This window comes from Empidonax traillii, unplaced genomic scaffold (genome assembly GCF_003031625.1).
Source record: "Empidonax traillii isolate 1590-97213 ecotype Southwest subspecies unplaced genomic scaffold, ASM303162v1 scaffold149:size904812, whole genome shotgun sequence".
Lineage (NCBI taxonomy): Eukaryota > Metazoa > Chordata > Aves > Passeriformes > Tyrannidae > Empidonax > Empidonax traillii.
Window position 1 is genome coordinate 617,351 of NW_020955342.1, and position 17,918 is coordinate 635,268.

Genomic DNA, 17,918 nt, shown 5'->3' on the forward strand with positions numbered 1-17,918 from the left:
TTGTACTTGGCAAGAAGGGGCTTTGTGTGCATGTATGTGCTAAGTATCTATCTTATTTTGAGGGTGTATTTGCTGGACACACTAAAATCTAGTAATGCATTTCAATAGCAGTAGCTGGTGTGGCGTGATCTATTCTAACGATGCTCAGTATCACAGTATCATGCAAAAGCTGCTACAAAAATAAATTTCTCTAAAAAGGAGAAAAAAAAATCACCTTTTTTTTTTTTTTTTAAACACCATGGAACAGGCCACAGGTGCTTTTACGGTGTTTGAAGCTGTATCTAAGCTGCAGTCTGTGAATCCTGAGTACTTCCCAGGAAAGCTGAAGCATAGCTCCCACTCGAGCAGTTTGCTGGGCAGTGCATTCCCACCCCTGTGGGTGCAGGGTGTGCTGGTGCCATGCACACCCAGGTGGGAGAGCCGCCCTCCCCACAGCACTCCTGCACCCCTGGGGTTTGCTTCATGTACTCTCTCCCTGCTTACTTTGACCCCAGTGCGCAAAGCAGGCCTGCATGCAGGTTCTTTGCCCCAGACTGGGTAGAAAAGCATCCCACAGATCTCCTTCTTTTTGAAATCATGCTCAGGGATATTTTTTACTTGCTAGCAGTGACCATGAGGGCCCTGCAGACTGTCCCACCACAGCCACTTCTCAGCCCCACCACTCCCTCGGGTGGGATGTCACCCAAAGCCTGAGTGACAGGCTTTTTGCTTCTAGATGGGAAAATTAAAGTTAGTTTAGCCACTCATTTCCATGAATCTTCAAAGTGCTCTGTAACTTTGGGTAAGCTTTAGCAATGTGAAATAATATAGATATGTGGAAGGAAAGTAATTCTGACTTCATTTGCGCCCGTGTAGTTTGCTGTGCTCTGTTTGGCATTTCAGGTGGAAGGAGGCTAGAGCCCTAGCAGGTTCCCAGTATCTCATCCTAATATTGGAAACCTCTCGTCCAGCACAGGTCAAGGATGAACAACTTATTTTCTCCTTCTTGCTTATGGGACTGGAAATTAAAAAAATGGACAGGAACCAACCAGAGATTTTGATTGTATCCAAATCAGGACAAGGTAAATCAAGACGAAGATCTGACTAGGATTTAAAGACACTAAAATTGAACCACGTTAACCAGTAACCTCTACCAAATTTGCTAAACCCCTCAGGTTTCTCATCTCTAGCCTATCTCCACTTACAATGTCAATGCTAAGAGTCAAAAAGCAGTGGATGGTATGCATATCTTATCCGGTATTCAATGCAAAGGTGATGGTTTCAAAGGCAGTACTGTCTCAGAATTTCAAATTCGCTGGTGTTCATGTTACATAGAGTACCACTTGGTGGTCATTTGGAAGGCGCTTCTACTTCTGTGTAACTTTCTTCTAGGTTGGGTATAAATATTCCTGGGAGTCTAAACAGAAATGCATTTTGTTTAGATACAAGTCTTAGGCACGAGTTAGAAAACTGCTGACTGTAATGAAAATATATCAGCACTTAGTAGTATCCAATAATATAAAAAATGCAATTCAGAACATCTGCAACTACATATATATGTGTATGCGTCTATATATTGGTATAAAGGTACAATTCGTACATGTATATAAACACAGACACATATACAGAAATATTAACAACTTGAACTGTATTTGTAACTAACCTGAAATACTGCAGCAAAAGTTCATTCTGATGAACCATTAATAGAGCATTTTCCAACTTTTGGCTCTAACCATACTTATAATGTTCACACATCAAACTAAACTTTTTGCTATCCTAACTTTCTGCTGTTCTAGCTTTTTGCTATCTTTTTTGCTACCCTAATCGACACGTCAGAACCAAGAATTTCTATAGGGGGACTATAAGAGTACCCTGCCTAGTGTAAAGCTATGCAGCTACCGAACATGCTTGCAGCCATGAACGCTGGGCGCCTGTTGATGGTAGTACTTCCTTGGATGGAACATTCTGCAGATTGGAAATGCGTAAAAGGCAGGGAACCTCCGGCACACAGCTGGTGATTTATCGCCGCAAGGTTCTGACTTTTGCTGGAGAGGAGTTCTCTGATGAGCAGTGATAAAAAGAAGTGGACGATGCAGGTGGGAGTTTGACAGGGCTTACGGCGTCTCCCTCCTGCAGCTTCCAGAGGAGCTCTTCATTGGTCCTGCTGAGCTTCTTCTTCTCCTCCACTTCTTTCTCAACGTATTCTTGAAGATTAGCATTCTCTTCTGACAATTGCCTAGAGAGAGAAGCAGGACAACATGTAAGGCATACCAGGGCAAAGATGGTTGCGTTAATGCAGCCAGCGCTGCACAAGAGGCAGGACCAGGCAGAACACTGATCAGCAAGCCACGTCCCATCCTATTCCCCTGCCCCAAGATGCTGAAGCTGGGCACCAGAGCTCTTCACTGCTGTGTGAGAAAGGCATCTCCACAAGTCACAGCTTCCCCACACTGTCTGACTCTGCCTCCAGACGTACTTGTGTCTTTGCTCTACACCTCTTTGAGGCATCTCAGCTGCCAAAGCTTAGGTGGGATGAACCCTAGCCTTCCTGTCTGGCCATGTGCTACTGCCAGCATCATGTAGGGCATGCAAAAGTGCCAAGAAATTTGTGCATGGACCATGCACTCCAGACACTTTAAAAATGGCCATTTTCCCATACAGACAACAGAGTAAAAACCGGAAAGCCCTAAAAGAAGAATCTAGCATATTTGTTTATTTATTTGTATATTTAAAAGTGCTGGTCTTCCCTGGGAAATCGTGGGTTTGTGAACAGGGTGGAGCTGAAGAGAACACCATCAGTCCCATGGTGGGCAACCAGGACTGCAGAGCATGCCCAGCCTTGGTCACTGGTGTCTGGAGAGGACTTCAGAGCTGGCCCCAGGAACTTGGCTTGGGGATGTAGGTAGGTACAGTGGTTTCAGATGTCCTCTTCGCATCAGTATTTGCTTGTGGCCAAGTTGGTTTTGGTTCCTTGAGAGCTACCGCACAATGAATCCGATCTAAGTGTTTCTCCCCACTTTCAGCACATGGAGGAAGCAGGTGCACAGCATGGGGTTGTGGCTTCTGCACAGCCTGTTCACCGGCACAGTAGTTTCTACCTGGGAATGGCCCACTAAATCCCTGTGAAGCCAAACCCACCCCAACTGGAGAGAGAGCCATGGGTCAGTGGGTACTTGGGCTCCCTGTACAAATGGGCCCTTGGCCAAGGCTTCTGTTCCTGCACCAAGAAGACAAGGGGATGTAGAAATCAATCCAACATGGCCTGCCCAGCAATGGCACCCCTGCAGATACTCAATAAGCAGCACAAAGTGCAGGTTAAATCCTGCTTTCTCCACAGCTTTGATGCCTAGCTCCAGCCACCTTTGTCCTGTGCCATTTCACAACCCAAAGTTGCTTGCAGTGCTGCCCCATTTTTTACCAGAGCAGCACAGCAGCTAGAACAGACACCAGAGGGGAACTACTCAGGGTGTTAGACCTTCTTCTGTTTGAGGATGAAAATCCAGCTCTGTAGTCAGCTGTAACTCTGCCCTTGTTTCTCAGCTTAGACGCCAAAGCTGTGCAATGAGTGAGAGAGCACTTGTGGAGTGTCAGTGAATGCAAAGAGGAGAGACAGCAGTTACACCCATTGACTTTTTCAACTCACTGCGTGCAAAGGAAAAGGATTCTGCGCTTTCAATGCTCACAGTTTTAGCGGATGTCCTGATGCAGGATGCAGATCAGCTTTAAGGCCTTCCCTCTCCTTTGTAAAAGCTCATGAGGCTATAGGTCCTCCTGCAGCTCCTTCCTCCTTGGTCCCAAAAAAGACACTATTCCTGACTGCAATGCTAGAGAAGCTTCACCAGCAAGGACCAGGGAAGTGTTCTCCTCAGAATGTCCAATAACTTAATGGCATTCGGGGAGCTGGGGCATGGGAATATTCATGGGAACCAGCCTTAGGGAGTTTGCACCAAGTGACTGGTTTTGAAACAAATGGAACAGTGCAGGTAGAATATGGGACCTTATTAGGATGTGTTTTGGGCATGTGCTGACAACACCTACATCCTGAAGGATGCATGAAGAAGCACCAGGACTCTGCAGCCCCATTATGCTTGGGCATGAGCCAGGTCCTGATGTGATCAACCTGGGGCAGCTCTGGGCAGGTACCTAACCTGATTTACAAGCAATTTAGGATTTTACAGAAACGAACAGGGAGGAACCTAACCGTCCCCTAGGTGTTTCCAGCATTCAGCAGCAGCTGGGTGTGGATTTTGGATGCACATAAAAAATTCTGTGCAACTTTTCTGGGTGTAGCCTGAAGCTTGTAGTGGATGCCATGGGCTGCTGGTGCACTCAACAAAAGCCTCTGAGATGGTGGGGTTTTCTGATTCTGTTTAAAAAGTATTTTTTAAGAATTTCTGCTTTTTTAGTCTTGATTCCTACAGAAATGTAGTTCAGGTAATCAAGAATATGTCTGTTTCTTCTCCCAGTCCCTGAACCATGGAGCAGTGGCTAGCAGAATTGAAGGACTAAAACACAAGTTGACAGAAGTTTGCAGAAAGCTGCTTGCCTGGTAGAGAAGAAAAATCCTATCTATCACGGTCCTACTGGGGAACCAGCTGCAGCATGAGCTCACAGTCTAACAGTCATGAGAAAGTCCCCGTGGGAGCTCACCCTGAAGAAATAACTCTTGCTACACATGGAATTACTTTCTTTTGCAGTGTTGAACAAGACAGCCATAAAAATTATATGCAAAGCCCCAGTACATACATTTCAGACAGCATTTGCTGAAGAAAAAATAAAAAAGCAAATGCTTTCCCTGCCTTTGTGTGTGTTTCTTAGTGTGTGACTGGCTGGTAAAGCTCATCTGGGTATTGGGAACAGGCTGGTCACAAGAGCACAGACCGCAGAGTGCAGTGAGGGGCTCAGCTCCCTCCTCTGCTAAAGGCACTACTTGGACAGGAGCAGACATGTTCAGATGTGTTTCTCTCCCAGTCTCCCAACAATGTAAGCATCTGTAACAAATCACAGCCATAAACCCACAGAGATTTGCAGGGGCACACCAACACGATAGAGATGTGGGAGAAGGTGCCTCAACCCAAACAGTCCAGAGATCACTGGGTGCCTGGGCTATGCCAGCAGAGACCAGACCTGGTCATGTTCAGCTTTGGGTTCTGGAAATTACCATTCTTCAAACATCCCCAGTCCAATGGACCAAAAAAAAATGCTGGTTAGTTGGAGGGAGGACCTGAAATGTTGGGAAATCAGATGATTTTTTCAAGTGCTTGAGGAAGTTCCAGCAGAGGCTCTGTGGAACTCCTGCATCCAAAGGCTCTTGTCCCTCCATTTGTACCTGCTTTTGGCTATAATTGGAAATATCTCCGTGGTGCACCCCTCAGCCCCCCCAGTACCTGTGGAACACCCCTCCTGACCATGCTGCAAAGACTGGCTTTTCTCTGGCTCCCCTCCCTCCTCTCGCTGCTGCTGGGCTGTCACAGCTGCTTGGGCACCTGAATTGCATACTGGCAGAAATAGCTTTAATCCCTGTTGTTCCCCAGCAAGGGCAGCTCCCAGAGCTCATTCATGCTGCACTTCCCAGGCAGAGCCAGTACAACAGAAACGAGCAATTGGCTTGGCTATTGCTGCCAGGAAAATGCAAGTCTTAATAACTCCAACTTTAAAGCCCTGGCTGTCCCTATAGCTGCCCCAGAGCTATCCCCAAATAGTTACTGCTGAAAATTACTGTCCTCAAAGATGAATTTGCAGACTGACCTCAAATTCAGAATTTCTCCTAAAAGATGTTCTTGAAACCAGTACCTACATATTTACAGCCAAGCAACAAAGTGCTGCAAGCTGGATGCTGGCAGGGAGTGGAGGGAGGGTGCTATTCACTCAGCCAGAGACAGGTAGCTGCAATGCAGAGATGCCAAGCACTGAACCAGGAACTCTGGCTGCTGTCAGGTGTGGAGAGAGACTGCCACTTCCAGGCCACAATTCATCCAGCCTTAAAGCAGGTGTCTCAAACTGATCTCATGAACCAGACCTTAAAAATTCCTAGTTTTCCTTCCCAGACATAGAAACACTGTAGACACCCACCTGAGACAGTAACATGTGTGTTACAGGTATTTACAATCAGGTGAGAGGAAATATAATCCTTACCTCATGTGAATGTTAGTGCATGTAATGCTGCCTTTTAAAAAACATCTGCATGCCAGAGACAATTTCAAAAGGCTGAATCATTAACAAATGAAGCACTAGAAAGACAAAAACTAAAATCAGAGGTGAGACACCTGCAGTTTAAAAGTCAGCTAAAAATTAAACTAAACTTTTGGCCAATGGCATTATTTCTGACTGTAATGACAGCTTAGGCAGCTGCAGGGTTGGTACAAGACCAGCGCTAGTGTCTCCCTCTGGCATCCTTTCTGCCTGGCTCCAGCTGTGGTCTCTGGTCTTATACTATAAACTCTGAGACAGGGACTGTCCTACTCTTCTCTTTATATGCCACCTAACTAACACAAGGAGCCTTGACACCTTTGCCAAGTTGTGACAAGGGTGCAAACAGACAGTGCCAATGAACAAAACCACCTATGGATAACCCCATCTGGGTGCCAGTGGCACTGGTAGTATGTCTTTCCTGAAAACACCCCATTCCCATCCTCATTCCCACTGACTAATAGGTTTCAGGGCACTGATACTGAGATCAGAACCACCAGCAAGTTTGCTCTCAGCAGCATGTCAAAATCATGAAAATACACAGACAGATATGTAGCCTTCCTTATGTTAAAGTAAGAAAACTCCAGTATAAAAAGGATTTTGTAATGAAAGAAGCATAACAGGACACAAATACACTTTCAGGGTGAGATAAGTTTTTCCCCTTCTGAAATAAGTGTCAGCCTTGGGCAATTAAGATCTGGAGCCTTCTTTCAAGCTAAGGCACATTGCAAATATCAGCACAAACCTTGTTATGACAGTATTTTGCTCAATCCTTGCTCTGAGTTCTTCGTTCTGCTGTTGCAGCATGGTGATTTTTTCTTCCAGTTTTAAATTCTTTTCAACCTGCATCAAAAGAAGGTTTGTTAAGTCTGAAAAACACCCAATACCTGATCCAAGACAATTTGTTCTTTTTTTGTCCATAAAGCAACTTCTAAAATTAGAGGATAGATGGAAGTGGTCATCTTGACTGCAGCTAAGACTTAGAGGTCTGACTCACACTACCACTGGTGAAGTAAGTGGGGTCACCAGCAGAGCACTGAGCAGGGGCAGAGCTGAACTAGCCTTTACTTCTAACTGAGGAGGAGGAGGGCCTTAGTTTTGTTCAGTGCAAATAAAGGTTTTCCTAAGTGGTGCCACCACAGTTTTCATTTCTCAAGGAGCCAGCATTATGAGCTGTTTTTCTTGGACAGGGAGCTGGTGGCACTTGGGGAGCACGGGGATGCCCAGCATGGAAAGGACATTGTGGCATGAGTGGTCCTTCATCTCATGATGAAGGAGGAGTGCAAGGTGGTATGATGGACATCATCCAGCTCAACTAGCCTCATCAGACACAACAGTCTGGCATCCAGCCTTTAGGATTATGGTTCCTCAGTTATGGGGAGGAATGACATCAGCCACCAGGGCAGATGATGCCCAGCAGGAGCCTTAGACTGCTCCTGCATTCACATGAGGAGGGCTGCCCTTTGGAGACTTTTCTCACTATTGCTGACAATGTCAGCTTGAATAACCAGCTTAAACTAGACATTTAACTTTAATCTGTAATTAATTAAAATGAATCCTATCCCAAGCACAGGTAGCTTTTATTCAGGACAGTTCAAGGACAGAGTTTGAAGGTATCAATAACAGTGTATTAGAACATCAGTAAGATGTTTATAGGCATGTTCCATAGCCTCAGGTGCCCTGTTTTTCCCAAACTTTGAATTTGACATACTTTATCACCTTAGTTCTTGGTTTTCCAGCAGTTTGAATTTTGCTGAATTCAACAACTTTGAAAGAAAACAAGATATCACAGAGTAACCTTATCTCTGTGTGAGCTCGGTTATTGAATTTCACAACCTTTTATAAAGACCCAAAATACTGTGCACTGGAGTTAGCAATAACTCTCACTTAATGGGGGACATGTCAGTTTTATGTAGTGTTTTCCAGTCTATGCAGGTAATTGCAAAGGATACTCCTGATTCTCAGATATTCTGGCCTGGTCCAGTGTATTTTGTTAGGGCAGAACGTGGATTCTGGCCCTGTTTTCTGGCTCTGAGAGAGGAATCACTGTCATGGGCACCCTCTCTGCTTCCTCAATAGTTTTCCTAAGTTATTACCTATGCCACCTTCATTTCCAGTCTCCCTTTCAGCAGCCAAGGAGCCAAGCCCGACCCTGTATTTGAATACCCTCTTGCTCCCTCATGAGGCACCTTTTCTTTCAGAGCATTTGGAGGTGCCATGTAGATATTCTGGTACTTACAAGGGTATATCTTTAAACAGAAAACAGTTGTGCCTTTGGACCACAGCAGACACACTGTTTTACTGTGATAAAGGGCAAGAATAGGACTGTGTACTTGTATGTGGTTAATTAGCAAAAGCAGTTGAATGACCAGGAACTATTACAGGCTGTTGTTTGGGACTCTTTTTTCCCCAGTATAACCCTACAGTGCATGCTTTCAGATGCTGGCTTAGTTCCAGGAGCAGCTCATTGGAAGGAGCGCAGATAACAAGCCTCAGTTGTAAAGAGGCACTTTTCTCTACATCCATTTACTCAAGCATCTGTTCAGCAAAATAATCATCAGAGTTCTCAAATTTCCCTGTAAATGGAAGCAAATCTTGCTGAATGCTGTGCTGAGCCAGCTGCCCCAGCTCCCAGCTGAGGTATTGCCTCATGTTGTCACCATACTGCACTTTTACTGTCACTGCAGGTTATTCACAAAATGAATCCCCTTTCCAATAAAAAATGTAATTGATAGTTAACTGGGGAGTTCTTCGTTAGGGATTATCACAAGCAAAGGATAAGAAAACAGTGTAGGCTGCAGAAAAGCATTACTGGAGTGTTGGAGAGACCTTTCCAAGAGTAAGCCTTGCGAGGAATTACTTGCTGAATATTGCTAATTCATACATAGCTCCCTAAATGCCTGCATAAGCAGCAGCAAGAAACACCATGGCTCAATCTTCCCCCACATGCCCTCCCCGACCATACATGGCTACCTGACTCCTGTAGGGGCTTATGAGGCAGGCCCTGGGCTACCACAAAGTTTCCCTTCCTCCATTCTTCCTACACCACTCGCCTCATTGTCTAACCTAACAGGCTGAGCAGGTACTGACTGAAAAAAAAAAGAGATCAATGATGTGAAACTCTTTGACTGTGTCTTGCCCCAACTTTCTGTGTTTACTCACTCCTTCTAAGTTCATCTGCTGTAACCAAAGTTTTACTTTATTACCTCTATGATTTCTTCCCTGTAGGAAAAATGATAACTCACCTGTTTTTCCAGCTCCATAATCATCTTCTCCTGTTGGTGAATCTGGAAGTTCTTCATTTCCAGAACATGTTTTAAGCTCTTCAAATCTTTTTCTAAGTGCAGATATGGAGCTCGCACAATCTAGGAAACATATCAGTGATGTGGATATGTCAGCCATAAGTGCATCTTCAGCTATAAGAGAAAAATTCCTTTATGTATGCACTGGTTTAGGAGTCTCAGTGGTGTGAAAACCACCTGGACCTCTGGCCTTCTGCAGCACACCAGAACACTATGATATTGTCTCCCTTGACACCCCCTTGGCTGAGTAGCCAACAATACCCTTTTTTTGACCAGCCCCATGGATAGAAGGATGGGATGCCATGTTGTTCAGCAATCCCATTCCTAATCATAGCTTGGCAACCACATGAGGTATTTTATGCTTCTGCAGGGATTTTGGCTTGGGAAAAATACAAACATGAAACTGAAGAAACTGGACAAGTGGGGTGGAGGTGAAAACCACAGTATTCTGCCTTGCCTGCGCCAATGCATCGTAGTGCCTGTTAGCAAAGGTCAGATCTGGTGGGAAAAAGTTTCCCTCTGCTCAAGAACTTCAGAAGGGATGTAGGGGATATAGGGGATACTAGTGTTCAGCTCATGGGCAATATTTGTGCTCTGAATTATACTGATGAAATACTGTCCCTGACTTTCACTGCTCTGGATTTTTCCCAGTGTAACTCACTCCAGTGAACTGCCTGGTGGTACTTGGCATTAACAACACTGTGACACAGCAGAATTTGTTCTTGCACGTAAATTAAATACTGCAGTGGAGGCAGAAAGGGACTGATGCTATCTGTTTCCCATGGCCAAGCCTGTTTTAGACATTCATACTTCTTTTCTAAGGAGTTCTCTCACCTAAAAATTCACTGAGCCCCTTGCACAGCCCACTATTTTCATTCTGTCCTCTCTGTCATGTTGATACAGCTGCCCATGAGATTGTGCTGTGAACACCCTGAAATGCCCCAAGCTGAAAGAAAACTCTTTTTGGAGGGTCATTTCAGGGTTATTTCATTTCACATAAATAATTGCAATGTGTGTTTACTTATACACTGTAAATAAAAAGCATGGACGCAGTAGGCAGCAGTTGAATAAATATTTCATATGACAGGGCTGTCCCCTGCAAATCCACGAAAAAAAAAAAAAAAAAAAAGAGAGAATAGAAGGAATATCAAAGAAGTTGGTTCAGAAGGCACCAAAAAAAAAAAAAAAGTAAATGTGAAAAGATAAAGAGGAAAAAGAGAAAGAGATGAAAAAGGGAAAGATATACTAGATAGAGTTAATGAAATGTTTTGGAAACAGAGCTACAAATGCTGAGTGAAAAAATAAAGAAAAATAAGCAAAATCAGAAAATGATGATCTAGGCTTAGATTTCTGACTCTTTCCCGGAGCTAAATATTTGGAGTCTCAGATGAGACCTGCCACCCCATTCCTGGGGTGAGGATCCCATTGATATTCATTGAATCATGTGATGTAAGTGATATTTAGAAACATGTATCTTGATGACTGTATAGTTAGAGTTGTCACCTACCTTCAGTTGTTCCTCAGTGTTTTTCTTCAGAGCCTCTTCAAATCGGTCTGCTTTGGCCTTAAGAGATTGATTCTGGAAGGTGAGGGTGTCTATCTGGTCCTGGAGGGGAGACATACAAATTAATACACGAATTGCATTATTGATCTTCATACAAGTCAGTCTGCATTGTGAAACTACCAGGAAAGCTGAACAAGGCTTAGAAACCTCAGCAAAGAGGTATTTTTTTATGTAAGGACACTTGAACATACAATGGAGTGTCTGACAAGCCTCAGAGAATCACAAAATCCTTGCGACACCTGTGGCTGATGCTAAATCATCCCATCACCTTGTGCTGGATGAAAATGAACATGTTCTTTTTTAGGAGAGCTGGCATGTATATCACATGGGTGATTGTGCAATCCTAAAGTCTGAATGAGGCAGTAGACACCCCACCTTTGCTTCCTTCACCTTTCTAAGCTTCAAACATGGTAACAAGAAATGATAAATTCATGGTGTGGATTTTAAATGATTTTCATTTCATCTCAGAGCTGTACACTGGAACAACACGTTATTTTAAGCAATAATATTTCTGTTACTATCAAAGGCATTTCTGTACCCTTGTCTATACAACACCTGTAAAATCCATAGTTGCTGTGAAATTTGTGTTCTTATCTTTCATAGTTGTGATTTCTTGGCTGAAAAACTACATCAGCGCTTATTGCAAAACTGCCAACACACCTCAAGCTATTGCAGCAGTGCAAAAATATGTGCTAGTTAGAGGGTTTAAAATTGCAATTCATCTCTGCCTTTGAAATCAAACAGGACTTGCATTATTTGCTGTGGCATCTTTACTTGTTTACACAAGAATTTCAAACTTAGCACGTATCACGGGCATACTTCTGCCCCTCCACTCCTTGGAATTTCTTCATCTTGAGAGCCTGGTGTTAAATAGTGGGACGTGGGAGATGTGATGTGCAGGGCTGACCCTGGCCAGCCACAGACTAGCTGCACAGCAGGGCCAGCCCTGGGCAATCCCCATCAGGGACCACATTGTCCTCCAGTGGGACTGGAGATGTGTCTACAGCATGAGACCGGCTTTCCCACTTTCGTGCAGCAGAGAGGAGTTTAAAGCACAGGCACAGGGCCAGCCAAGGAGGGGTCAGCATTTCTGAGCCCTGGGGGTTCCTGCTGGAGGGTACCATGTAGACAAGGTGACGCTCACAGCCACCACAGAGGCCAGAGCCTGGCCCATCAAGCAGGGAAGAGCTCAAATTTGCCAGCAGGTTCAAAAGAACATTCACTGTTTTATCCAGATGCCCTTTTGCCCCTTCAGGTTTTCCCTCTCTCCTGAACCACCTAAGGCGGAGGAAAAATCCTGGGGGTTTCCTGGTAGATCCCACTTTGGACAGGGAGAGGACAGGAGGTGCTATAGCGGGTAAGAAGCAAGAGCCTGGTGTGCTGGCAGCTGGCAAAGGGGCTGGGGCTGCCCCATCAGCTGCTCTGCAACATCATTACAGGAGTGGGAAAAAAAGAAACTGCTAACCTGGAGTGACAGCCGCAGTTTTTCGAAAGTCTCTTCTAGTTGTGCCTTTTCCAGTTTGTGAGCAGTATTCAGTTCTGGGGAAATTACATAGACATGATATTACTGAGTGAATATTGACAGACTAAGTGAATAATATAGTAATATAAGTGAATGAGTAATATACGTAAATATTGACAGACTAAGTGAAGTCTGTCAAACCAGAGCACACAAATCTTGAGGCAAGTGCAATTAGGGCTGCAGTTTTAGGACATGGAGGTGAAGTAGGAAACTGCTAGTAATATACTCTGTGACCTTAGGTGAGTTGTTTCGAAGATCAGGATTTCCTGCACTGGTTGCAGATACCTCTATTTTTATGTGAACAGATTCTGGTCGTTCAGTGATTTCAGAACTGCTCAAAAGTCTCAGCTCCCAGGTACTCTGAAAAGGGTCAGTCTGCCAATGGGTCACTTACTAACGCAGAGTGAGTATCCCCAGATCAAAGTTTTTTAAATTATATATATTTAAAATCTTGGCTTGCAATTTCTTTGGGAAGATAGAGAGGAGGGCCAACACCTCAGGTGCAAAAATGCAAATGACAGTGCTTCTCCCCAAAGCCATGGCAGATGAGCTTTGGGGTTTATTCCAGTAGTGAGACTGACAGAGATGTCAAAAAACATCATTAAAGATTTCTTCACTAGAGTAACTCACCCTGGACTCACAAATGACGAGAAGTTTAAAAAACAAAGTGAAATAAAGTTTAATCTCTAAAGCAATGGCATCAAAATGTCATTCAGTGCAGTAGGAGCACCTACCTTTTTAGTATACAGACACTCTATTTGCTGCATTTTCACCCCCAAGCCCACGGGGTTCTGCCCTCTAACCCCTGCTCACAGTAAGAGCAGCGATACCAGCACTCCAGTGTCTTGCACAGAGCACTGTCCTGCAGCTGCTGCAGTGCCTTTTCCAGGCACAGGAGGGCATTTCATACCCGCACCAGGATCAGGGAGAACAAACTTTGGCCACCAGACCCTTGGTAAACCACAACTAAATTTTATCATCAAAAAATACCAATAAAACCAGACAGATAAGAATATCCTCAAGCAGAAACAGTTTTTTTAATTAAAAATTTTCAAAATCGCATATGTTAATTTACAGATGGCATGCTAGATACCCTCTCTGCCTATGGAAGAGGGGAATAGACTGTTCTCAGTTCATATTATGCTCTGGACTGTGTCTCTAACTGACACAATGCAGAGCTAAGCAATATGGCTTGGTTTGGAAAATGTGGGAAAACCTACTAGAGCTATTTAAAAAGCAGACCTTAAGAAAAAAAAAAAAAAAGGGGTAGATTGTACAGATAGTTGTTCAGTGTCAGCTAAAGCATTCAGAAAGACATGTTAAGAGACTGAACTGGTAGGGAGGAAACAGCTCTGTCTGCAGCATCAGTCCTGTGTCAAAACTGTAACACAGAATAAAGATAACAATGCTGAGGTGCACATTTGGATGAGTGTGTGGCTTTGGTCTGCTCAGCATGGTCAGACATTTGCTGCTGAAAATTATGAGTCTTGTTTTTAGAAACAGTGTGGGCATTTAAGCACCTAAATTCAGAGATATCCAGTGAGCTCTACCCTCCTGAATAGCCTAGGATTAGCCTCTTGAGAAAAGTATGTGTGTGAAGTGAGGTGGAATTTGGACTCTATTTTCAGCAACGTATGGAGAAGGTCTTATCTTTGACCCAGAGACCCCCCTCAGATAATCTCAGGTCAAAGTTAGATGCTGTACACACTGCAGACAGCTCTCCCTCTGCCTTGGCATGAACCTAGCAGTCCAACCCACGTGAAAGCACTAGACCAACACAAATTTTCTGCTCTGGAGGAAGAAAATCCAGGCTTACACAGTGTCACTACAGCAATAATTCCTGCTCTGGAATAGCTGTGTAGCTGTTGGGTTATCTCTGGCTTACCTTGAATCTTGCAGTCATTCTCATCCTGCAGTACTGTAATGGCAACTATGTGGTTATTTTCCAGCTGTAACATTGCAGCTTCATGGACAGCTGTGATATCTTCCACCTGTTTCAACAACAGTGAGTGGAGACACGGACACATGATTAGGCACACTGTGGCACACTGACAAGTCACTGCTAGAGAGCTCCAGTGAGTGGAAAAAATAAAGGGATCTACTGAACATGACACTTCTAGCACCTGAGCCACTTTTATTCATTACAAAACAGGCATGCTGATGCCTTGAGATAGTATTTTTGTTCTTTTAGGTTAATGGTGATAAAGACGTACATAAGAAAGCAAAAGGTCAAAAAATCCTTAGGTGGAGATGGCATTTATTAAATGCTCAGAAATCTCAACATTGTAATAATCTAAATTATATTAATGACCACACAACCCACAGCCATCGTGGGAGTGAGGAGTGCAGCTGGAAGAGGGCTGTTGGCAACCTGTGTTCCAGTGCACCCTGTGGGTTTGTGACTCCTTCAGTGTATTGTTTGTTACTAGACTTGGCTAAAGGCAAAGCGAGATCCCTAATGATGGTCCCTTGATATACATCATTAAAGAAAATACAATAAGAAGTGGTGATCAAGGTTAAGTCCGTGGTCCAGAGCAGTTTCTGAAGGCAATGCATTGATTTGCTTTTCTGGGGTTTGTAACCACAGTGGTCTTATTCTCTACATTTGATACAATAGTATCTGTAATATCCGGCAAGGCAGAGGATCAGACTATTTTTCTTTTTACAATGAAATGGCTGTTCATTGCAAAATGCCTTGACTCAAACCTTTTTTTGTTCACAGGTATGTTAAATAATGGTAGAAAGTTACTGCAGCTGAGTTTGCCTTGACTGGAATAAATGTTATTTCACTGTTTTTAACTGTCAAGCATGTGCTAGGTAACCCAACAGAAGCAAAATTTCCAACCATACTGGAGAAGGTATGCTCTTAGAATGAGATTTAGGCATTTAACATGGAATTTAAAATTATCCAAACTAATTTTCATAGTAATGAGGGAGATGACTCAGTGGTGAAGAACTGTTCACAAAATAATTGGGACTCAGCCTGCTGATATATTGCATGACAGAGCAAAGAAAGTTGTGTGGAGGGATAGATGACTCAATGGGCTACTAAAGGGACAAGATCTATCATCTGACTTTTCCCAGAGCACCATGTCCCTGAATATGATGTTTGTAAGCTCATGAGCATTGCCATGTTCTTTACCTCGCCCTTGCTTAACTCTTTATTCATACTCTAATTGCTTCTCAGCTGAGCAGCACCCTATAGGAATGATTATGCTCAAATCCAACCGCTTCAGAAGGTGAAGGGGTCTCCTCTTGCTGCCACCATCCTCGGTAGGTTATTTATCTATAAAGTCAATTAAATATTTCCCAAATGATCTGTAGGGATTTTTCTGTTTTCTATATGTTTCATATCCACATCCCAAATGACTCCTTTTCATCTCCCAGCATGACCTCTGGTCTGCAATTTTTCATGGCAGATAGTCAACCTGGCACTGGAAAGAAGATCTCTTGGATGCTAATTCCAATTTTGCCACTAAATTGCTCTATAGGCTTGATCAACACACTTAACACAAGTCATGTTTATTTCTGGCTATAAAAGGTACCTCAGGTGGGATTTTTAAGCCTTAATACAGTAAAATCAAGAGGAGGAAGTTAAGTCACTGGGCACAACAGCTTGATTTGAGTAGCTCAAGCAGGAAACACTGGCAAGCCAGATCACAGCCTTTACTCTGCAATTTTGCCCTTAGTTACAAGCAGATATGAGAATGCACTGGCATACATGATCAGTTTGTGAGGAGTTTGGCTCTCATGCTCTGCTACCTCCTCAGAGAGAGCTGAACCTCCCAAACCTGACAACTGCATATCCAAAGAAACAACAGCTATCCGGTAATGAGCTAAGTGCTGTCTTTTCTCATGTACAGCGTAAAAGTTACATTTCCTTGGCCAAGAAACGTTGGTGAGCAGCTTTCCAACATGGCCTGTCAGCCTCCTCTGATCCAAGAGCACTCAACACAGGATGGGTCTACAGTGGAGTAGGAATTCAAAGGCAAAACCTGATAAAACTCATCATGGTAGCTGAACTATGAATTGAAAATATGGGGTAAAACTCTGAGATACTAGGGTCACAGCATCACTGTCAAAGCACTGGAGAGGAATGTTTGTTATCTTCAGTACTCAAGGGACACAGAGCTCTGGAGCAAACCAAAGAGCGGAGGACAGAGAACTGTTTGTCCCATAGAGGGAAAGATGCATTTCTACCTCTTCTGTGTGAGGATGTATAGAATCACAGTAGAGGAAATGAGAAAAATAAGCATACTTCTAGTTAAGTTCTACAATGACTTGCAGAACCCTTTGTTGCACCAATTAGCTTGAGAGGAGAAGAACCAAGGTCTGTTTTGTGGTCCTCTGAGCTTGCAGAAACACTTCAAAGAGTAGCAGAGCTAAGCTGTAAAACTATCTCAGCAAAAAATTAACTCTCAGAGCAAATTCCTTCACAAATGCTGATGTCTGGTGTTCCAGGAGAGCCAAGCCTTGCAGCTAGAGCCCATATCTTCTACCAGGCAGACGGACACTGACATAGTGAAAGGAAAAAATTGTCAAGACTTCTGGGAACATGATCCTTCTTTCATATCAGAAAGAAAAGTAGAAAATGTAGAGGTCTTGCAAGAAAACCAACTTGCATAAATGAAAATGAGGACAAAAATACATGGCCCAGCACAGGTTCTAATCATTTACAGATGAATATTTTGAAAAATCTGGTTTAGGACATGAAAGCCTATTTGATGGCACCTTCTAAGGCATCTTTGAAAATTAATGTACTAACAGAAACAGGTCTTTTGTCCAGGAAAAAACAGCCAAATTGCTTCAAGCCTTTGTGTTGCATGTTACAAACCTGCAAATCAATACCAACTAGCAGGCCCAGCAGTTAAAAAAGGTAAAATCCGGCAGGAGTCCTTCACACCCCTGCACTGAAGAATAAAACCAAATTGCACAAGGGCAGCAGTCAGTCTGGGCACAGGTTGTGACACTGTGTGTCTGTCCGACATGGCTGTCTGAACCAAGTGCCAGCTCCTATCCCAGGAGTGTTTTACAGTTCATCAAATACAGGCAGTATTGCTGACCTTAAAGACTGCAGGCTGCCATCTCTGCTGTGCTCTGTTGGTTCTCTCCTCTCCCGTGAGCTCGGTGCAGGCTACTCCCTTTCCCTGGGCAAAATGATGGCAAACAGGGGGCCTGTTGGCTGGGCTTATGTTCCACAGACAAGTGGCCCTTGTGCTGCATCAGATGCCTGTGTGGCACGCCCACGGCAGCGGGGGCTGTGACATGTTAAAGCCTAAAGGCACAGATTACAGATCGCACCTGAGTGCAAGAGATATACATGCGAGAAAAGCCCTCATGACCTGTGGAGTTGGGTAGTGGA

General features: G+C 43.8%; 1 protein-coding gene across 5 annotated transcripts in view; it reads right to left on the reverse strand.

The window, feature by feature from the left end:
- Positions 1-232: 232 nt before the first annotated feature.
- Positions 233-17,918, reverse strand: part of MTUS2 (microtubule associated scaffold protein 2) — a 249,282-nt gene continuing 231,596 nt past the window's right edge. For all 5 annotated transcript variants that reach the window (XM_027884594.1, XM_027884593.1, XM_027884597.1 and 2 more), the window contains exons 10-15: positions 14,442-14,547; positions 12,500-12,573; positions 10,978-11,076; positions 9,414-9,533; positions 6,914-7,011; positions 233-2,215 (exon numbers count right to left, since the gene is read on the reverse strand). In XM_027884594.1, coding sequence (XP_027740395.1) covers positions 1,999-2,215; positions 6,914-7,011; positions 9,414-9,533; positions 10,978-11,076; positions 12,500-12,573; positions 14,442-14,547 — 714 coding nt within the window. In that variant the 3' untranslated portion in view covers positions 233-1,998. The remainder of the gene's footprint in view (positions 2,216-6,913; positions 7,012-9,413; positions 9,534-10,977; positions 11,077-12,499; positions 12,574-14,441; positions 14,548-17,918) is intronic.